The sequence below is a fragment of the Astatotilapia calliptera genome, chromosome 1 (assembly GCF_900246225.1).
Source record: "Astatotilapia calliptera chromosome 1, fAstCal1.2, whole genome shotgun sequence".
NCBI lineage: Eukaryota > Metazoa > Chordata > Actinopteri > Cichliformes > Cichlidae > Astatotilapia > Astatotilapia calliptera.
In genome coordinates, this window is record NC_039302.1 from 29,686,404 (window position 1) to 29,709,924 (window position 23,521).

Sequence of the window (23,521 nt, forward strand, 5' to 3'; positions counted from 1 at the left end):
GCCGGCAGGAACTGAACAACCTCCTCTGCTACTGGCTCATGCTGCACTGCCGCCATCTTGAACTCATTGCTGCTTTTTTCCCCTTTCCCTCTATATTCATTTGCTTTGCTGTGCTGGACCTTAGCATGGTTTACTGGATGTACAGTATTTTCCCCATCCCCACTGTCCAATCATACATCACTTTTCATTCTCAGTTGAATTCTGCTGCCCTGTTCTGTAGTTTATGTACAGTGTATGGTGTGTGTGTGTGTGTGTGTGTGTGTGTGTGCGTGTGCGCGCGTGTGTTTGTGCCCTCTATGAGTTGAGCCTGTCAGTCACCAGAGACCTCACTACATGTGGAAATGAGAGGGTGGGAGCGAGGGAAAGGTGTCCGGCCCAAATGGAGCTTACTCTACCTTTTCATTAGCTGTAATAGTCCCTGCCGTTTTCATGGGACTGCGTGCTGCTAGAGAGATTGAAATCACTGCAGTGCTGGCAGGCTGTAATTTCAGTTATTTATAGATGTATTACACAGCTGCAGTGCTCTCACTTTTGGTGCATTTTATCTTTTCTCTCTCTCTCCCTTGCGCTGCCTTTCTGATAGAAACCTGTTTTCATATTTAGTCTTCCTCTTTCCTACCTCTTTCATGTGCGTTCATGTTCTTCCGCTCTTAAACATTACTTTCTACTCCTCCCTCTGTCTCTCTCTCTCTCTCTCTCTCTCTATTTTCTTTCTTTTCACCAATAACTTAAATGAGAACATTCCAGCATGATCTGGTAAATTTCCTCCTAATAGCCTCAGCGGCGTGGCACACGTGAAAATCATAATGCAGCTTTTGTGTGTATGTGTGTATTTTTTTCTCCCCACTTCTTCCAAATGAATTGCTAGTTATTCAGTTCCCTCCCCCACTTTGTCAGTGAGGTTCAAGCTAATTCTCTTTATTTAGCTAGCAGTGTGGAAAAAAAGCAACCAGCCGCGCCTGGGCCATGTAGGCATACGCAACACATTTTTAGATTAGGTCATCCATTTATGGGTTCCCTCTCTGCTGGGCTTAAAGCCCACCACAGGGTGCTTGTGTAGTCATAACCGCAGTCACGCCATCTATTATGCACATATTATCATGTATCAGGCAGGCTAGATTATTTATGTCTGCGAGGCTCACTGTGACCTGCTACATTGAACCAGTGTTTAACCCTCCGTTTGAAAAGCTTACTTGAGCCAAAAGAATTTCAGTTGACTTTTGATGTCACATGGTTTCAGAGTTCAGACAGAGGGTCGTCTGCCCTTGATCTAAACGAATTCTTGGAGGAAACATTGGCCTTTCATCAAGCTCAGTGTCTACTAGTAGAGTAGAGTTAAAGTGAGCATCATGCAGAGCATGGCAGGTCCACCCCCCACCCCCAGCTTTTGAGATGGGGACAGCAACAAGCTCTGCTGCCGGAGTGCTTCACACAGCCTTGAGAAGGTTCTGTTTTTCTGAATGAGTGATATTTTCATTCGTCACACGAATGCACCCTAGTATGTTGCGAATTCATAGAAGGCTGGATTTTAACATTTAGTTTCTTCCTTGTTTTAGACCTTGTTTCATATTTATTACATTCAGCTGCTTACTGTACAGTAAAATGGCATCGCACTGTGCTTCCACGATATTCTATGAAGGAAACAATATTTCGATTGTGTTAGCTGAGCTGTGTGACTATAGTGGATCCACATGCTGAATGCAGCTATAAATACAAGCAGTGGTATTAATGGCTTGTTTTGTTTTGTTTTTTTAATAAATGCTTATGGTGTTACAAAACAGGAAGATGTTTTGAACAATATCTTTTTTTCCTTTTTTTTTTTTTTTTTTTTTTTAAATTGTTTGTTACCAAACCTAGTGACAACACACCTATATAAGTAGAAATGCATAACCTGTAAATGGCTGCAGGCTGTATCAGTACATCCACATTGTACCTCATTGGCTTTGTAATCTGTTATATGCATTATGTAAATTAAGGCTGATGTTGTTGTTTTTTTTTTGTTTTTTTTCCTGTTTTGCATTTTTTATTTATTTTTTGTGAGTCAGTGTTTTGAAGCTAGTATTTGGACATTTGTTTTGTTATTAAGCTTTTTCTTTTTAAAGATCTTTGCATCACTAGATTTTTCTAAGGTGCAGCTTTTTGTTTCGAAGGCTCGATGACATCACACACCTTTTACAGTACCATGCTCACTATGTTTCTGTTTATTTTTCTCTTTGACCATAGCCTCGAAAGAACGCTAATGGTCCCGGAAGCCAGATACGGGTCCTCAGTCCCCCAATGAAGAGCAGCTCATCCTCGTCATCATCCTCTTCATCTTCCTCTTCATCTTCATCCAGCTCCTCATCAGAGAAAAGGGTTCCACGGAGGACGCATCATCAGATGGATTCAACTCCACAGGACAAGCAGGAGAAGGCAAATAGGATAATATCAGAGGCTATTGCAAAGGCTCGGCAAAGAGGGGAGAAAAACATCCCAAGGGTTATGAGCCCAGAGAGCTTCCCCAGCTCTTCTTCGCAGTACAAAGCCCACCGTGATCATGAGCACAAAGGAAATGGGAAGGCACGGTCCAAGGAGAAGGCCTGCAGGAAAGCTTGTATTGTACCCTCCTCCAAGCCCAAGCAGAAGGCCAAGATCGGGTATGTAGTCACAACCATTAATGCTCAGCTATAAACTGCTGCAGTGCGCTGTTGCTTTGGCAAAAAATAATCCACTAAACATCGCTTTGATCTCATGTCTTTTAACTCAACTCATGCTTTAGTAACAGCGGCATTTCATGAGCCCGTATGCGCAAGTAACATGTGCCACTGATTAACTATCTGTCATTATACTTAATATACAAAAGACAAAGAAATCGTAGCTTCAGCGTTTCAGAATTCAAATTAGGATTTTTAAAAAATTGTATAGCAATAATATACACCACTTTAATATGTAAATAGGATAAACAATACATTGAGACAGAGATTCATATAAAATGAAAAGTTACAGGACCAAATCTTACATATTGGAAAGCTTATGTCAGCTATTGTATTTTCTATAGATTATGTAGTGAAAAACATGTTAACATTATTGATCACTATTTTGTCACTACTGGAAAATGGTTAAACACATAGCTTGCGTTCAGTAAAAGTCACGTTTATGTTGAGGCTCTTCACTTCACTTCATCCACATCCACTTTTCTAACAGTTCTCACTGAAGCTTAGGAATTTAAAGGGATGGTTTAGAGTTTGAAACTATTACATATTTATGATGATTGTTCTAAATGTTTGATTTAAGAGCCAGTTTAAAAAGAGCAATTTTCAATAAGGGGAAAAAAATTTTTTTCAAGTTCCCAAGTCACAGATCAGTAAGTTTAAACTTGAATTAATGTTACTATACATGTACTTTGTCTTTTTCTGACTTAAGGTAATTCCTTCTTGCTATTTGCATCAATAAAGCAGCAGCATTTGACTGATTTTAGGTTCTTGTGCATCGGTTGATTTTTATTGGTACATTTCTACATTTATTTTCTGCCTGTGGTTGCCAAGATGGAAGCTCAAAGTTCAACAGACTTTACTGCACGCCATAACAATAAACCAGGCTCAGTCATCAGCATAGACATGGGAGGAGCACACAAAGACTCCATTTACATGCAGGACAGTGCTTCTTAGTATGTTTTTGTGAGTAGTGCTGATGTAAAGATACCTTAATCTGTCTCCCATCCCCCCGTTTTTAACTGCTATAAGCAGTATGTAGCTCTAAGCCACACCCAGCGCAGCCTGTTAAGATATCAGCTGGTGCAGATGTGAATGCAAAGGCAGGGAACTGAAGGAATGGGGGAATGTTTAAATATATCACATTGTACAGCTAGAAAAAAAAAATCACTATTGGTTTTAAAGCAGCACCCACATTTGAAACCTAGCGTGAGAGTGGCTGGAAATGGTCAAACTAAATATCTGGTTGGCTGCGGCCTTGGTTAATAATTAGATGAGGTATGCTGAGGGAGAAAATCTGTAGCACATAATGAATTTCACATGTCCTGTGTGTGAAAATGACAAAGTTTTGGAAGTGCTAATGTTTGGGAGAACAGTGAGATGATGGAGGCATCAGTCATTGTGATACAGTCTGCCTACACTTTCAGGTTTAGTTGGAGGTAGGTGTCTGTTGGTGTTCACATTAAGTCATGTCTCAGCTCCATGATGAGCTCCATGAGGTTTGTGGATGTGATTGAATTTTTGAACAAGCTCAGGTGTGATCTTAAAATGAAAGCGTTGTTTGAACTTGTTATTTATCTTTGACTTTTAAGATCAGGAAGCTTCACTCATATTGGTTAGAGAGTGCACACCCAGATCTTTTACTCTTCTAACCACCTTGCATCCGTTGAGACAGTTCTTAAAACCATCAGTATGTAATCAAGTGCAGTCTAAGACTTGATGGCTTTAAAGGACAGCTAACCGTGTGTTTGCAGTCTGTCATTTAAATGTGTCACAGATAACAGTCATTGTTGTTATAAGCTAATGAGCTAAGTAACCCAAGCAACCATACCTGGGGTAAATGTTGTTTTAAAAAACAAAAAAACAGTCAGACCAAAATACAGTCAGTGATATAGACCACATTTTATAGCACCCATTTCTTCATGTATTCCAGCCATTTTGAAAAATGAAGTGTATTCAGGTCAGATGATGGACCGGTCATCTGACTAGAATGACCATACTGAGAAATTTATAAAGTGCACGACATTTCAAATTAGTTTGACTGCTTTGCTTTATATTTTGCTAAACATTACATGACATTACTATGCCTTAATTAATCATATTTTGGGATTTAAGCTATTTAAGCTATTAAAATTGCTCTTAAATATGTTAAGCTGTTAAAATGCAAAAGACTTTGGTGCGAACACGGCAGTGACGTATAGCTGTCTGTATATGACAAGAGGTTTGTAGGAGTGTGTGAATGTTTCCTCTGAGGTGTGAAGATTCATAGCTAAGAAAATCTTGAGGCTAATGGAGCTTTTACTTTGCTAATTAGCAAATAAAGAACAGACAAATTGGAGCGGATCTTTTTCAAGAGCTCCACTTAATGATGCTGCTTGAAGACTCAAAAACCAAAATAACTGTGACTCTTGATGGCCATGTTGATATAAACAAAGACACTTACAGGAATAGAATGTGCATTCACCTAAATCCAGCAAGTCCAGTTTAACTGAGACAGGCAGGTGTAGACCTTGAATCACGAAGTCAAAACATGATCCGCCACAGTCTCACAGCACTCTAATCATAAACATAAAAACTAAAACCCATTGTCCTGAGCACTGGATGGCCTGATTTTGTCATAAATACCATTTTCAACACCCACTTTTTTTTCTAAACAGTAATGAAGTAAATGTATTATTGCAAATGCACAGGGAGTGACTACTTGTTGATGAAAGACAGAAAGGAGAAAACTTTCCAGGCTAACAAAACAAACATACCAGCTATAAAAGACTGAAGTGACTGGCACTGTTGTAACAGTTACAGTGTTTATTTTCATTTTTGCATTGTACATTTTGACTATGGACTTGTAGAACTACTTCACAGGGCCTATCCATAATAGTGTTCTTGCATTAAGGCTATGAATGGCTGTATTTCTGACTGTGCCTTGGCCTCTTGCCCAGGTTGACTCTTGGTCTGGCAATAAAAGCCCAATTCTACACACATTTGCATACATTCAAGAGTACACAATTAATTATAGATATGTTGTATAATGCATAGTCTGTTTACTAGTTCTTTCTTTTTTTGTGAAGAAGATTCAGTTTCTATTTTTGCTCCACACAGATGCAGTTGGAATATGTTTATATATGTACAGGGAGGGGTAGATCTGTTGCACTTGTGATGAAGACTGCGGTGATTGAGACTATAACACGAAGCGTCTTTTCTGTATTCATAGTGGAGAGAGTCCTGTTTATATGCATGCACCACCAAGGATCTCCACATAAAATATTAATGTATACCGACTGCAGAGGTACTAACCTTCCGCTAAAGTCATTAATTCAGGCTCTGCTCTGTTGAGGGTGTGTGCTTGGCTGTGTTCTGAAAGCTGGAGGTTGTGTGTATTTGGTGCTGTTTGAGTATGTGCTCACTCTTCCATCGCATCGTCTGACTGTTCTTTAAGCAGGGAATTGGATCCCACGATAAGACCATTACCCTAATTGTCGGTATACTTAAGGCTCTGTTTCTCTGAGACCACTATACTGTCATCACTACCTATGTTTCTCTGAGAATCAATTCTGTTTAATGCCTAATAAGTGTCCTCTGGATTACTTGGATAGTTTGCTCACCAGATGCTTGGAAAGCAAATTGGGGGGTCATACAATCATATGGAAAATCTGCCTGTCTGATGAGAATAAATAAATTAATGCAGCCGATTAAAATATGGGTGCAACAGCCGCTGTGACAGGTGGACATGACAGATATCCAAGAAAAATCAAACCGGAGAACAAATGTTACATATTTGTTATCTTTGTCTTGGCTAATATGCTTCAGTATCAAATGACTCTTCTTATCTGGGGATTTTTAATGAAACTATAGCCCAACAAGAATTTCCCAACACTAAAGTCCTAACTGATGTCCTACTTTGGGAAAACAAGATGTGGTACATTAAAATCAGCTATTGGGGAATTCTAGAGACTAATTTTCAACTTGGTTTATAACCGTCTTAATAATTAAATTGACTTTAATCACTATGACTGCTGAATATTTATCAAAGCTTAAACATAGACCATTAGATCCCACAGCATTTAGGCAAATCAGACACATCATCATGGAAGCTCTTATGCTTTGCTGCTATAAGGTGCGATAACCCTGGGGAATCATTTCAACTGTTAGTACTACAGGTGTTTATGTTGAATCTTCAGATTCACTCGTTTGTGGCGTTTTTTTGTTTTTGTTTTAATCAAAAGGGCGTTACTTAAGCACGTATTTGTGCCTCAAAGATATATCATACCATAATATCATACATAAAATTGCTTGTGGTATGCTTTGGAAATGACAGACCGTAATAGTAAAACAGATTAGTGAGTTAACCCATCATTGTAAAATAGTTCATTTTTAATTATAAAAGCTTTACTTGCTTTCAGCGTGACATGATGGACTGACCCTAAAAGATGTTGTGGACAGGATGCCTTTTTCAGGGTCACCATAGGACCTGCATATCCTGTTTTTAATATTGTGTAAATACACCTAATCTTAATAAACAGGACTAGGGCACTGATAGATTTTTCTTTTCGCTTTTCAGCCAGAATTTTATAAATTTAAATATTAACCAACATTATCTACTCTAAGGAGAGGAGGTGGTTATTTTACTGGATAGGCTTGACCGATCACGGCTCTCTGTAGGCTGGAATGTGCTTTTCTGTGCAGCCTACCTGCTGAAAAATACCCTCAAATAATTATCAGATGAAAGCAGTGTGCTGCTCTTTTTGTTCCACCCTCCCCCTCCTCTTTACATTTTTTTTCCTAATATAAATTTGGTTCAATCAGCATGCTCAAAGCTGTGCATCCAATGCTTCCTGTGAGCAGGCATGTTATAAATATGCTGATACTACAAAGCAGCAGGGTAGTAGGAAAATATCAAACAAAATGGTGCTTGTGAGATCAATTACATGATAGAAAATGGAGGTTTAAGTCTAGTGTATGTGCTGCAGCGTATAGCTGTTCATATTTCAATGCTTGCCTGCTAGCTGTCTAATCTCTTCTCCCTCACTTTTTTCATTAGGGAAAGCTAAAGCTGTTTTGTTTTTTTTTTTATTGTTTTCCTAGTTAATCCCTTGCAGGGTGCATTTTTGTGCGTGTTCACATGTGCAGGCATGTGATATATAAACATTCTGGGGGTCTGTGCATGTCTTAATGCAAACTCAGATGTTCTTATATGTGTGTGTGTGTGTGCGTGCGTGCGTGCGCGCGTGTGTGTCTGTGTGGAAGAGAGAGAGGCTACTACCCATTTTTAATTTAAAAAAAAATATGTTTGCTGTATAAAGCAGAAATCCCATGAGGCCATGTGCTCTGCGCTGATATAGTATTTGTGTTTTAGAGGGTGCTTGATAGAGCTGCTGCTGCTGCTACTGTTTCCAGTTGTTTGCTATGTGGTACTGAGATTATAGCCTTCCATTCATAAGAAGGGGGATTTCCTGAGAACGACCTGCACTGCTGTGTCAATAAGCCCCTCAGGATAAGAAACGCACACAAACACGCAGCATACTTAACGGCATTTTTGAGTATAATTCGTTCACTCAAAATCATAATTTTCTGAGGTAGGCTATCTAATAGGTGAATACTGTTCCTCCGACATGCTGAAATGCCTCATTGCAGTTTTGGCTGGCAAAGCACCATCAGATCTTGATTCTATTAAAATCAAACCCTCACTCATGCACTCTCACTGGCGGCATGCCAAGTAGGACAGGACAACACTGGGGGACAAGGGATGGGGTTATTTGGCACAATGGGGGAAAAGCAGCCAAGAAAGCCGAGCAACTAGATTATTACTCTCAGGAAAAAGCTTGTGATAGCCTATCATCAGTGATACAGAGTAATGTCAGATCAGGGACAACTGTAGTCAAATTAAAGATGTAGGATTATGTCTTGAACATGGCCTTGTAAAATTTGGAATCTTTATCAGGAACAAACATTTCCACCCAGCAACTCTGGGCGGAAATGCACCATAAAGTACAAATATAGGAAACAAAAATGAGTAGAAGTGGTGTCCTCTGCAACCATAGTGGTTATCACATGTCAAGAAACATGACATGGTTGCCAAAGTTATGAAGTCACCTTCTGATATCAGTTATTTTTAATGGACAAACTATTCATCGAATAATGTTTCGGAGGGTTGGTCTGAAGGTCATTTGTTTTGCTCAAGATTGGGAAACATCAGTGAGAACAAATTTAATAATTTGAAATGGTTTTGACCCGATTGATAAAATTCAACATGAGAAATTGCATCAATATAGAGTTGACTGTTGGTATTATAAGATAATTATTTGTTTAACACATGCCACAGAGACTTTGTTGCAGACAGTTTCTTCTTGTGTTCACTTTCTCATAAATTTGGCATTTTCCTTCAATATAAAAAAACCAAAACTCTTTTTATAGCTGTCTCTTTGCCTGGTCAGGCTGTTAGGCATTTTGAATACTTAGGAGAATGAATAGAATTTTTGTAATTCAGTGGTTTTCATGCTGATCTTTTAAAGTTCTTTGCATCAGGGAGAACTAACTACTACCCAGAAGAGTCTGCTTTTGTACCACTTTTTGTCAGTAAGGGGTTGACTTCAAAGTCTGAGTTTATTCCCTGTCATTTGAGTTACCATATTTCAGCTTGTGGGAAGGCTATCCAGTCAAAGGGAGAATGTGCATTAGTATTGATGTTAGTAAATCTTTGGGTGGTCCTGTGTATCAGCCACATAAGCGGTGGAACAGGATGTTACCATCACTAAGATGTGGGTTTTGTTTTTTGTGTGTGCAAGTGTAGAATCTATTTTTCATTACTATGGCATCTATGTAAATCACGTGACTCTCGTAAATGCCATGCACACATGCAGCAGATGTCGATACAAATGTATCACACCGGCATCCGTATTTTCTGTCTTCACTTTCTGGCTCAATTGATGTTTCTACAGTCCTCAAGTATCTTGCTTCACAGTTCAAGTTTTCCCATATGGGGGTCAGAGAGATGCTTTAGCCCTGTTATGTGCTGTTAGTTGCCGAGCTGCTAAATGGTGATGTGACACTGCTATTCAGCAAGACCCATATCACAGCCAGCTTTTATTTAGTCAACGATAAACATTGTGTTCAGTCCCATTTAGCTACTTTATTATCATTATTATCAGTATTGTTTTTGTGTTGTTTCATTTTGGTTTTTGTCTTCTTTTCTTGGCGTCGGAGCTGGAAACTTTCTTTCTTCTTCCACTGTGTCACTCTGACTTGGCATATATCTTAGCCATTCGTAGCGTTAGTAACCATGTACTGGTGTTGTTTTCACAGGAAGTGATGTCATGAGGAAGATTTAACACCCACATAGCCAAATACACTCCCAAGGGCATGTTGCATGGCAACCATAAAGTGTCATTGTCAAGAGGATTTGTGAGATGTAATATCATCCAGAGAGGGGTGGAGGGGCAGGGACAGGGACAGGGATGCCAACTGAGGGGACAGCTCTTCAGTGTTGCTGGAAGTCTGTTATTTTCTACCTTACACAGTCAGATATTATAATGGGTATGTGGATGAGTGTTTGTATCACCTGAAATGTATCTAGTCTATCAGACCACTAATTCTATGTTGCTTCAAGTATTTTTCCATGTAGATAAGCTTCAGATGATTAATTTTTTGACATTAAAAGTGAAATGTGTGAAAAAGTGTCAAAAATATGTTTTCGAGGAATTTTATTTTGTTTGTTTTTACTTTATTTTAACTATGAAAAAAATTGGGTTATAATGATATTTATGCACACTTACAAATATATACGAAGATAAGACTTTTAAAGAAGTCTTAAATCGGAATGAAATGATAAATCGGAAACAACAAAATTAGTGGCTTTACATATTGAAGTTGCTATCTTGACAGTTTGTTTCTTTGCTGTCCTAGTTGCACATATTTTTCCTCTCACACTCTTAACATGTTTGAAAGCTTATAGGGAAGAAGATATATATTTCCTATCAATATCACACCAAGCCAAAGATTTACCACTTGCGGCTAGCAAGAGATTATGCATGTGGAGAAGTGTCTGCATATGTGGTTAGAGAATATATGGAGAAAGGTCACAGAAATGATATGTGACTGAAAGAGAGGAGATTAGAATATGAAATGCTGGCAAAAAATTAAAAGCTTGCATATAGTCATTCTGCAGTTTAGTGATATTTGCTGAGATGCTGAAGATATCTGGAGCTCTGGTACTATAAATGTATATTAGACCAAGGTAAGAGTTTCATCACCCACAAACTAGGAATGGTATTTTAAAGAGGAAAAAAATATTTACCAAATTAGGATCGAATGACGTTGGTGTGAATCTTCCATTTAAGGAGGAGCTTTAGTAAAGCACCGAATTCCTCTCTGTATAAACTGAGGCAGCGTCCATTGTGAGCATGTTAATACGTGCAGCCATTCTCTACAATCGTTCCACTGCTGTTATATGTATGTTGGAGTTTGACATTAAACTGCATTTATTCCTTTTGGAGTACAGTGCAGCAAATGCTTTTCTTTTTCAATGTATATGTTTGCAAGGGGCCCAATAGTTTTGGTTGTCTTTCCACCCTTCTCTTAGAAGTCATTAATGATAGCCTTTTTGTTAGAAGTAGTTCCTTATCCACCCACTTAAAAGCTGTTAAAATGTCTCACTTTAGATTTAGTTCAAAATAACCCTGTTTCTTCTGAAATAAATGTCAGTTCTTTTGAGGTGTTTTTGCTTTCTGTGATGAGCTCTTAAAAATGCATTCACTTTGCATTAATATACTCCCTAAAGTTTATGCAAGTGCAGAATTGTCAAAAACAATGAACAAGCCAAATTGCCCATGTAGAATATTTATACTTGATAAACAGCTTGTAGAATGTTTAGCAGGACTTCATACACTTGAACACGTTTATTGGGTAGATATTTTTTTTATCATTTCATATTTAAGAACTCTAGACATGGACACATTTGTGAGATAAACAAGATTTTTAACAATGTTTTGAAAATAAATGTAGATTAATTTTACAGTGTCGAATCAAGCACGAAAAGGCAGAAAACACTAATCAGAAGCCTCTGGATTGTACCATTAGGGCATTTGTCCAGCTAAAATATGCCTAAAGCAGAGTAAAAATTGTATATTTGGTACATGTTTTTTATTGTTTTCATGGGGTCTTTTTCTCTCTCTTAGGAAAATTGTCATCAAGATTGGAAAGAAGAAAAGGCGAAAGCCCGAGTCTTCAGAGGAGTCGGATGATGACCCTCCCCCTCAACACACTTTGAAGGATGATGACTCTGTGAGTTCCAGTATAAAGTATACACAAACTTATGCAGACATACATGCACAGTACAAGCCAACAAGGAACAGGGGCTCTAATGAGACTGGGAGAAATTAGTGCATTTCATTGCTGTTTATCAAACCAAACTATGAACCTTACATATGAGACAACACTAGAATTTTAAGTTGGAACTTGGCTATATTTGACTGTGTTATTTCCCCACTTTATTCAGATTTTGTGCAGGTGTTATTGAGAGCAGACGAGAAATACGAGACTCTTTTTCTGTTAGCTTTCTGATAAAACTTAAGTGGTGTCCTCGGCCTGGCTGTTCACACTGCTGCTGAGCATTGTAGAAGACTTAACAGCTTTAGTCTGATTCTGGAAGGCTCCGCTCTCTGGTTCATATGGAGGTCATACAGTGGGTGGCTATCTCAAGTGCACATTCTCATCTGTGTTGATGATTGAGAAAACTGACAGCAGAGGTTTTTATCTAGGTCAGAGCATCAATGATAGAATGGCAAATTGAACTAGGTGTCACCTGAGTTTACCCTTTAGCATTTAAAACACACTTCTGGTCTGTGTGGAGCTTTTCTCACTAGTAGGTTCTGACAGATATCCAAAAGGTTATGAGTGACATGAATGAATGACTGGGGACGACACCCCACTAACTACAGTGTGTTGTATGATATAATTACGCCCGCTAAGTGGCACCCCAGGACTTAATTAAAATAGTCGGTGGATGACTCATTTATGATGATCTTGTGGAAGAGGTTGAAGTAGCTTGGCCGCCGGCTGGAACAGGAGCATGATCTCCTCAGGGGCTCGCTCCTATTGTTGTGGCATGCGGCAGGTTTGAGTCTCCAGCTTCTGGTCAGTCTGGGTTTGTGAATGTGAGGGTATATCTCCACGGGAATACTGTGCTGCACACCTAATTAACTGTGGCTCAGTGGCATTTATTCCTAATTAACTACATATTATCATTAGGAGGGGCTCGTGTATTGATGCAGGATGCAGCTGCCCACGCATATGATAATTATAAAGGCTTGACAGGAAGGAATAGAAAGAAGCCGGATTTTAGAGCACTTTTTTTTCTGATTTTAAGGATATTTTTCTGGACTTTGACTTGGTTTTAGTAACGTAAGGCCAGTAATAGGTTATGTTGGGCAATGGCCTGCACAATGGAAAACTCTATATTATCATTTTGAACAGGGAAATGTATAAATGTTAAGTGCTTTTGCTAGGGCTGTTCGATATAACGATGTATATCGGATGACGATATAAAAACATCTATTGTTTCATTTTACGCTTCGTGGTGTCGCAAAATAAACTATTTATGGCAATATTTTTTCATCGTTTTGATGGTCACTGTAGTGACTATATTAATTTCTTAAAATTCTCTCTTTCTCTTTTATTTAATATAACCACACTACGGATGGACAAGCGCCTGTTTTTATGTGCTGTCATTGGCAACAACGACGGTAAAATCATCGCGTGTCCGCTTGTTTATTTTCCAGGTAAACCTTTCACAATAAAGCTCAAGATCCTGTTGAGACTTTTCAAAATAAACTGAATCACATGAAAAAGTATGCAGAGTATTTATGGATGAGAAGCAAAAAAGAGCCTTCGGGTGCTAAAAAATAAACCTTAGACTCAAACATTAGAACAGGCTTTCCCCCGCAGCACGCTGTGTAATAAATACTCACAAAGAAAACGGCGGCCGTTACAACCTATGTCTAAAAATGTATAGTTTCATGCATCAGTTAAAACACTCGACTCCAGGTACACGACACCCAGCTGGAAAAACTTCAGCTACCCGAGATTCACAGAGTTTACAGAAAATGTTAAATTTTTGTGATTTGTGTCGTTATCAGGACGATAGATGTTTTATATCGGGATATGAGATTTTGGTCATATCGCACAGCCCTAGCTTTTGCCATTTGTGTTTTCAACCAGCAAGAAGAAGGATAACATCTGTGATCATAGAATATTAAAGAAAATATATTTGACAGTAGACCTGATTGTTAGCCTAATGCTTTTCTAATCTTATTCTAAATTCTAATAATAAAATGTTGGAAGTACTGGCAGGGATTTATATGAGTAAAAGCATGCTCATTAGTCACAACTTTAAAATAGTTTGTAGATTTTGTTGCTGTCTGTTTAAATCACACTAAGCGTAAATGCATGTGTAATTTGCCTTAACTAAGCAGTGGGACACTCTAGGGCTGTACGATATGACCAAAATATCATATCCCGATATAAGAAATCTATCGTCCTGATAACGATATATAAATCACAAAAATTTAACATTTTCTGTGAATCTCGGGCAGCTCGTCTTGCAGGAAGTGTTTCCAGCTGCGCGTCATGTAGCTGGAGTCGAGTGTTTTAACCGATGCATGAAACTATACATTTTTACACATAAGTTGTAAAGGCCGCCGTTTTCTTTGTATTTATTACACGGCGTTCTAACGTTTGAGTCTAAGGTTTATTTTTTTAGCACCTGGCGGCTCTTTTTTAAATTTTCATCCGTAAATAATCTGCTCTTTCACGTGATTCAGTTTATTTTGAAAAGTCTCAACAGGATCTTGAGCTTTATTGTGAAAGGTTTATGTGGAACATAAACAAGCGGACACGCGATGCTGTTACCGTTGTTGTTGCTAACCACAATGCATAAAAACAGGCACTTGTCCGTCCATAGTGTGGTTATATAAAATATAAGAGAAAGAGAGAACTTTAAGTAATTAATATAGCCACTACAGTGACCATCAAAACGATGAAAAAATATTGCCGTAAACAGTTTATTTTGCGACACCACGAAACAAACGATAACGTAAAATGAAACGATAGACGTTTTTATATCGTCATCCGATATATATACATCGAACAGCCCTAGGACACTCTGAGCCTTGATAATACGTCAATCATGAACCTGATCATATAGCGTTTTTTTTTCTTTGTGTTTTCTTTAGCTAAGTTTATTACCTTGCTTTGGCGACCTATGTGATGTAGTTACATTGTTGCTTTGGTTTGTAACAGGCACACTAGTTAAGAATGAAATGAGTCCATGCTCAAGATTCTGTTAGAAAACATCTGCTCAGTCTTGATCAAATCTTCAGTCTTAGAGCCATATGGGAAATTTTCATGTGAAGCAGTCATTAATTACCAATTTTATTTTGCAGTTTCAAAATTGATTAATGAAGTATTTGAGATTACTTTGTTTTGTCTTTTGTGTAAATGTGCTTCTTACTCCTTTTTTTGGCTTATATCTTATAATTTTTTAGAAGAGGCGGTCTAATCGACAGGTGAAGAGGAAGAAGTATGCTGAAGAGCTGGAGACCAGGTTGTCAGATGAAGAAGTCAAGGTTATTGTCAAAGCCAAGAAAACCAATACTGCAGCATCCAAGGAACCCGCTCTTCAGCTATTTGTAGTAAGTAATTCTGCATATAACTCTGTGGGAAACACGTTTAATTTCAGTTGTTTCAGTTATAACATAAATGGGAAAATACAGCTTCAGTGTATTAACTGGAATCAGTGGATGTTGCATTTGTGAAAAAGATACAGTACACCCTATGATTGACTAGCTGGTAGAACCATCTTTAGCAGCAATAACTTGAAGTAACTTATTTTCTGCATGGTTTTATCAGGTTTGTGGGAATTTGTTTATGCACAGCTATCTTAAGGTCCCGCCACAGTATTTGAATTGGGTTAAAGTCTGTACTGAGCAACTGCAACAACTTGGTTCTTTTCCAGTTACTCTATTGTAAAGTTGCTGGTGTGTTTGGGATCATGGTCCAATGACCCATTTTAGACCAAGATTTTAACTGTTGGGCAGATGGTCTAACATTTGGCTCTAGAATACTTTGGTATACAGGGGAGTTTGTGGTCGACTTGGTGACTGCATGGTGCTCATGTCCTGTGGCCTTAAAACAAGCCCAAATAATTGTCCCTCCAACTTGCTCTTAACAGTTGGTATGAGGTGTTTGTGCTGATATGCTGTTTGATTTTTGTCAACCATGGTGCTTTGGTCTATGACCAAACCTCTCCACTTTGGTCTTGTCTCTCTTTTTCACATGTATTAAGAGTTTTGACTTGAAAAGAAATAGAATTGTTTGTGGAAATAATGCACATAAACATTGTTGGGAAGATCTTATTTTTGTACCATAAAAGAACACAAACACACTCAGTAAAAAAACAAAACGAAACAAAAAACAATAGGACTGCTTGCTCTGCTGAATAGCCTGTTCTTTTCAACAACACACTGTGACGTACAAACCAGGACCCCTGCAGTAAGGCTTTTAAAAAGAAGAAGGATAATATTCACTGTCCTTTTTTTATGATTTAGATGCAACAGCACAGAAGTTAGAAAGGGCCACAGAAACATTTTAATGCTTAAAAATAAAATTAGTTGTCCTCTAATTTCTGTTGTCTAAAACTGTTTTTTTTTCAGTTCTGGGATATTTTTATGTAATGCAGAATCACAAATTTGACAAAGGAATTTATGATGTGTAAAGCGTAAGAGAGCATCTGGTGTTTGTTTTTGTTATCATATTATGAAGACATTTATGCAACTTAATGCTCTGGGGTGACTGTTATGAATTTATCAGTTGACATTAACCATATCATGTTCTCTCTAGGAGAATCCCAGTGAAGAGGATGCTGCTGTTGTTGACAAAATCATGTCTTCTCGTATTGCTAAGAAGGAGGTAAATATTTAATTTGTTGTTTTGCCTTATTTTTTAACCATTGCACAGTTGTGATAAAAGCTTCTCTTGCAAATTTTTAGCTTAATAGATTTTTGGGACTATGTATTGAGTTGTATTGTTGTATTATGTTTTTTTTCCCCCTTATTATAGCACTAAAACTAAATGAAAGCATTGCTTCTCATTGTTATGTTTTTGCATTCTTTTTCTTTAGATCTCTCCAGGAGTGGTCATTGAGGTGGAAGAGTTTTTTGTAAAATACAAAAACTAGTAAGTTATTCATATGTAGTTTCTGGGTGGTTAGTGGCAAATATGTTTTTGTCTATAGATATATCTATAGAGACAGAGGCAACATGAAAGCTAGAGGATGTAATTAAGAACTTTTGACATTTCAAATGTCAGTACATCACAGGCATGCATGGGACAACTTTTAGTATTGTCGTGTCCTCAATGTTATGATGACTGTTTTTTCTGTTAATAAAGAAGAATACAAATTCTAGCGTATTCACACACCAAATTATCAGTTTTAATGTTTTGGAAATTAAGATTTAAGTGTCATACTCAGCTTCCCAGAATTTTTTTTTGTGTGTGGCAGATAATCTGTCATCAGCCAGATCACATCCATCATTTCACAGCCAAATGATAACGAGGATGGAAATATGAATGTGAAAACACTTTAATATTTCTAAACAAATATGACTGAGAACAGCATGCCAGTGGATACTGTGACCACATCTGCAATCTGTGATCACACCTGCTGGCCTCAGCAATTCCCCCAGATGCTGTTTAGGTGATTGCAAGAGTCCCTTACCTTACTGATCTTGTGTGTGTGTGTGTGTGTGTGTGTGTGTGTGTGTGTGTGTGTCAGCTCCTACCTACACTGTGAGTGGGCCACAGAACAGCAGCTGGAGAAGGACAAGAGGATTCAGCAGAAGATCAAACGCTTCAAGATGAAACAGGCACAGAGGGCACTCTTCTTTGCAGATGTAAGGATGTGCGACTGGTTTGTGTCTGGGGACGTACTGTACTACCTGTGTCGACACAAATATTTGGTTATTATTTATTTATTTTTATTTATTTTTGGGGGGGGGGGGGGTCTTTTTGTCGAGGACATTTCTATAAGTGGGTGTGCGTGTCTCCACAATTTGGTGTGTCTTTTAGGATGCAACTGCACGTTCAGTACACATCTGCGTGCATATATTTGAGTCTCTTTACTCACTCATTTGATACAATATAATGTTTATCTCAGTTTCCAGATGGTGAGTGGGCACTTTGGTTTATTCCCTTTATTTAATCTTTTTCATTTCCTTTTGTGTTTTCCTTCTGTCTCGCTCAGATGGAAGAGGAGCCATTTAACCCTGACTATGTAGAAGTAGATAGAGTGCTGGAGGTGTCATATTGCGAGGACAAAGATACAAGAGAGGTAAGCGAATCCTTTTTCATTTCATCACATACGTGAGTTCTGTATTTGTGTAAGTTCCTGAACGGTTTTCTTGGTTTTGTTCCTTTCAAAAGATTCTCCACTCTAGCAATGTCTTTGTATCTCAGAAATGCCCAAGGCCATCCTAATGGGCTTCCTTGCAGCCTTTGTTAATATTGTAAAAGCAAAGCTTGGCCTCACTCTAGTCTTTTTCAGTGCTAATCCTCCTCTGCTTGTTACAGGAAGTGGTGTACTACCTGGTGAAGTGGTGCTCTCTGCCTTATGAAGACAGCACCTGGGAGCTGAAGGACGATGTAGATCAGAGCAAGATTGAGGAGTTTGAGCAGCTGCAGGCAGCCAAGCCAGACTCACGCAGGGTGGTAAGTTGTGCCTGCCAGCCTTCTTCAGTTATCGCTGTATTTCCATGTTTCTTTATCACTCTTGCGCGTGTGCGTGTACACACATATTACAGTGATCTAAATAAGACAACACTCACACAGGGGTATGAGCGAGCTTGAAAGACAAACCCCTGCTGTCAGTCACTTCAACATCAGTGAATGATGTTTTTATTGGAAAGGTAAAACTAGGAAAACATTTTCTATTGAAGATTCACAAGACGTACTGAACAGACGGAAGTCAAAATTAGGAGAAACGAAATAGACGAATCTTCAAAGAGAACAATGTTTTTTTGTTTTTGTTTTTTATCATACTCTATAGTTCCCCTTTATTGAGAAACAAACTGTTGTATTTATAACTAGACTACACAGAGATCAGTCGTGTAACTTGTACTATGAAGGCTGACAGTTTTTGTTTCAGGTTATCTTTCGTCTTTTATTTCCCTGTCCACTACAATAGTTCACACTTTGCATACCTGTGGTTGTAACAATAGGTCAGTTTTTACACCTCTACACCTGTGTGTATATCTTTTTGCGTGCAATGTTACCATATAGGTTTGCAGATGCAGAAAGGTTGGCGTGCTGGAGATTTTGTTTTTATATTGCATGTATGTCACACTGCTGGATTTCCTTATTTTTTATATATTCTAAACCAATGTCATTCTCCAGTTTGCTTGAATAACCAACATTTTGCTTATGAACACTAATGCTAGCTCCACATCCAATTTACTATTGTATAAGTTACAGATCCTTTAGCCTATCTCGGCTATAGTAAACCCTGGATGGGGTGCCAGTCAATTGTACGGTCATAATGCTAACATTATGTATAAGAAATTGTGTCATGCATTTGTAATATTTACGTTCTATGGAAAAGTGTTCATCAAAAATGTAAAGTTAACTTCCAATCTGCCATATATGTCACTTAGGAGCGTCCTCCTGCCAATCTGTGGAAGAAGAGGGAACAATCGAGGCAATACAGGAATGGCAACAGCCTCAGGGACTACCAGCTAGAAGGAGTCAACTGGCTTCTTTTCAACTGGTACAACAGGTTAGTTTTAAGCACTGTGAGTATGCATACCTGTAAAAAATCTGCAGCTATTGTGAAAAACCCAAATAGCTTTTAACTGGTATCACAGTACAGAAATTATGCCATCATGTAGTTTTTGTAGTTGTCAGCTGGATATCCATGATGTTAATCTCCCACTCAGCCACACCCCAGAGATGCTCTATTGGGTTGCAATATCACAGCCCAATAGAAAACCTGGAGAGCATTTCATTCCATTGAAGTCATTGCCGTGTTAAAGAAACCTGTTTGATAAGATTTGACATGATTTAACAAGATCCAAGCCAACATGAGCGAAATATGCTCTCTTTTCCAAGTCCCTGTTAATATTCTTGCTGTAGCATTTTGGATCAGCTGAAGGCTTTTCAAGGAGTTTTAGGAGGGCCTACTAATACTGAATTACAATAGTCCAGTCTAGAAGTAATAAATGCATGAACTAGTTTTTCAGCATCACTCTGAAACAGGGTATTTCCAATTTTAGAGAGAGTGCACAAATATAATAAAGTACTCCTACGTATTGTTTGTTATGCACATTAAATGGTCAAAAATGGCTCCAAGATTCTTCACAGTGTTACTGGAGGCCAAGGTAATGACATCCAGAGTAAGCATTTGGTTAGATAACACGTTTCTAAGATTTTTGGGGCGAGTACAATAACCTCAGTTTTATCTGAATTTAGAAGCAGAAAATTTGAAAATCATCCAGGTCTTTAAGTCTTTAAGGCATTCCTGCAGTTTAACTAATTGGTGTGTGCTATCTTGCTTAATGGATAATGTTGGGTATTACCTGCAAAGCAATAAAAATGTATGCTATGATACATGATATTGCCTAAGGGAAGCATATATAATGTAAAAGGAATTGACCCTAGCACGTGACTCTGTGGAACTCCATAATTAACCTATGGTGTTTGAAGAGGACTCTCCATTTACATGAACAAATTGGAGTCTATTTCATAGATATGATTCAAACCAAAAGCAGTCAACTGTATGACGCGTTGCACAGAGCCCCCCACACACGCTTCTTTTTAATTTAAGTGAGATCAAATTTAATTATGGAACCATTGTTTTATAAAAATAAAGGCATATAATTTCATACACATCACAAATTGCAGTGGTTATGTAATGTGCCCTAATTTCATAAAGGTAATAATATTTTGTTTTTTATACTTCAGAGATGTGCTTATCCAATTCTGTGGTCTCTTTTGGGGATATAATATGTAGTGTTGCTAATCTGTTTAGCGTTGTACAAAGAGGTTTGTTTGTTGTTTTCTTTGCTCTATTTGTATCAGTGCAAATTGGATTAATAACAGAAACGTCCATCAGTTCAGGATACTGTAGTATATTTGATTTATTTTACATACATTTTGTGTTTCAAGAAGAGGTCTTTTGGGTGTATTGGCATTGCAGATAATAAATAATGAATGATTTATCTTGCTTTGAATCCTGCGTGTGTGGGACCATCTTGTGTTTTTCTGTATTCACATTATTTGTTTAGGCCTGTGAGGGTAGTCAAATTTCCTGTCAAGGTGCATACTGTTGCGACATTTGCTTTTCTTCGCCTACAATCTCAAAAGATGTGCTGCACAGTACATCTGCTGAACACAGTGTCAGTGCGCTTGCATTAACCCTGGGAATTGGTTTTGTTATGTGTGAGCATGCAGGAGTTTGTGTATGCCTACGCAGAGAGATTCATCAAAAGTAGAGAGCTGCTTAAGAGGCCAGTGGGAATATCTGCACGTTGCAATTAGCATCAAGACATAATACCCCCACCCACTGGACAGCTGAATAAATGGTTAGCTGGAGTACACCACGCAGCAGAGGCAGTTGCATTTACCATTGTGTGCTGTATGATATCTTGGGACTATTATTACTGCTGATTATCTTGTTTTCACTGTTTTTTGTTTGTTTTTTTTGTTTGTTTTTTATTGTCACCGGAGTTCTGCATTTTCCTTTCATTTTCTTGCTCTTCCTCTTTTCACCTATTCCCCTGGCCATCTGTACACATTTTGTATATTGTTAGAAGAGAAGAATTTCTCATAATATACACCACGCTGTGTTTGTGATAAAATTGCATACAGTACTTAGATTCAAAACATTTGCACCCCCCCACACACCTACTTTACTTTTTGTACAAAGCAAGGAATTTATTTTCTCCTGCTTTCTTTTTGTCCTAAATCCACTGTGTTTTCTTTTCTAAGACGGAACTGCATCCTGGCAGATGAGATGGGCCTAGGGAAAACAATACAGTCCATCACTTTCCTAGAAGAAATCCATCGCGTTGGAATCCAAGCGCCCTTTCTCATAATTGCCCCACTCTCCACCATCACCAACTGGGAGCGGGAGTTCCGTACCTGGACCCACCTCAATGTCATCGTTTACCATGGAAGCATGGTCAGCAGGCAGATGCTCCAGCAGTATGAGATGTATTTCAGGGATGCACAGGTAAATGAATATATCAAGTGCAGGAAATAATACATTTTAAAATGAGTACAGCAGATTCAACACAAGAATTCACAATTATTGCTCTTGAGTACAGTAGTTCTTATTTTACAAGTACCAGTGTTATTCTGTCACACAATCAAGAGAATAATATAGAAAGGAGCCCTTTAAGAAGCTGAAATGTGCTATGTATTACTTGCATCCTTTCATATAGTTTTGGCCAATGTGTAGTAGGTACCGTAATATGATTGTATATCACCACGCTGGCTGTTTTTGGCTATGAGAAGACTTAAGGACCTATAAAGGAATCAGCTCTGGATGCACAGGGGTACTCCCAGCTTGTTTCTCTTACCAACCACATAGAGAAATGTAAGGATTTGGAGGTCTTTTAGTTCATTTTAATATATATACCTAATTTTTCCTTTTTAAAAACAGGCAAGCAGAACTCAATTCTGCTGTGCTTACCTTTTAAGAGTGAAAGGCTGTGATTCACTTAGATTAAAGTAATCACAGTGCTTTTTAAAAAACAGCAGCACTGTGTCAGTAACATGAAATCCTATGAGTAGTGTAATGATATGTTTCAAAGCAGGAGGCCTTCTTATAACAATAGGAGTCGGATATTGAAAAGCCAGGAAAACCGTGATTGTGTGTGCAACACAAACGCCAGATACCCTTTACAGTCCTATAGCTAGTGCAGCAACCTCATTTAACACCATGTTTTTCAAGGAAAACTCATCTGCTGTAAGACAGGAACAAACAACAGTTCAAGCACAGTGGATTTCTGTGCTTGGTGCAAGTTGTTTGTAAGGTTTGTGTCAAGGCTGTGTTCAGAATCGCTTGAAAAGGTATCACTTTGTAGCTGTATTGATTTTTGTCAGCCTGTATAAAATATAAATCTATAAACAGCTTGGGTTTGCTCAGAGAGAGATAGCGTTTCAACAAATATCTGGTTTATAATACTAAGATATGCATATAGCAAGAATCCAAATAGGGCCCGTGCCTGACAATATGTAGGCTGCTAGGTAGTTAGTGAGCCTTGAACAGAAGCTTTATGTGGTTGGCAGGCCATGTGATGTGTCACAGCAGGCAGTTAGGACCTTTTAGTATTCTGACGAAACGTAGGAGGAATCTAAGGCGAGAGGAGAACAGAGTGGAGCCGCCACCAGCCTGTCTCCCAGGCAGCCTGTGATGTCATAGCAGCCCCCACGGGGAGATCTCTGTCATCGCTGCTCAGGCATATCAGAGTGGCTGACTCCTCAACAGCAGCCTGTTGGCTGGCTGGCTGGCTGGCTGTGGGAGGGGGTTACTGGATAACTGAGTATCCCTTGAGGACTGTTGTCAAGGCAATGGATACAAATGGAGGGGCGGGGGAAAGCAACGCTTCCCCAGACAAACAAACAAATAAACAAATAATAAATACTCACTGGCAGGTGCTTGTGTACTGGATATGCTGTAGATAGCCTCCTAACCATAATGTATGTTTTTTGATGTTTGAGAAGTCTAAATAAAGGAAACCCTGTGTTTGCTGTCAACAGCTAAAAAGGTTGCAAATATGTAGGTT

At 38.5% G+C, this 23,521-nt stretch overlaps 1 protein-coding gene across 7 annotated transcripts in view; it reads left to right on the top strand.

Annotated features, from left to right (window-relative positions):
* The window catches only part of chd9 (chromodomain helicase DNA binding protein 9), a 71,175-nt gene that overhangs the window by 28,674 nt on the left and 18,980 nt on the right, over nucleotides 1-23,521 (top strand). For all 7 annotated transcript variants that reach the window (XM_026173640.1, XM_026173647.1, XM_026173657.1 and 4 more), the window contains 10 exons: nucleotides 2,224-2,636; nucleotides 11,861-11,966; nucleotides 15,227-15,373; nucleotides 16,581-16,649; nucleotides 16,861-16,916; nucleotides 17,515-17,632; nucleotides 17,983-18,069; nucleotides 18,309-18,446; nucleotides 19,388-19,509; nucleotides 21,720-21,963. In XM_026173640.1, the coding sequence (XP_026029425.1) occupies nucleotides 2,224-2,636; nucleotides 11,861-11,966; nucleotides 15,227-15,373; nucleotides 16,581-16,649; nucleotides 16,861-16,916; nucleotides 17,515-17,632; nucleotides 17,983-18,069; nucleotides 18,309-18,446; nucleotides 19,388-19,509; nucleotides 21,720-21,963 (1,500 nt within the window). The remainder of the gene's footprint in view (nucleotides 1-2,223; nucleotides 2,637-11,860; nucleotides 11,967-15,226; nucleotides 15,374-16,580; nucleotides 16,650-16,860; nucleotides 16,917-17,514; nucleotides 17,633-17,982; nucleotides 18,070-18,308; nucleotides 18,447-19,387; nucleotides 19,510-21,719; nucleotides 21,964-23,521) is intronic.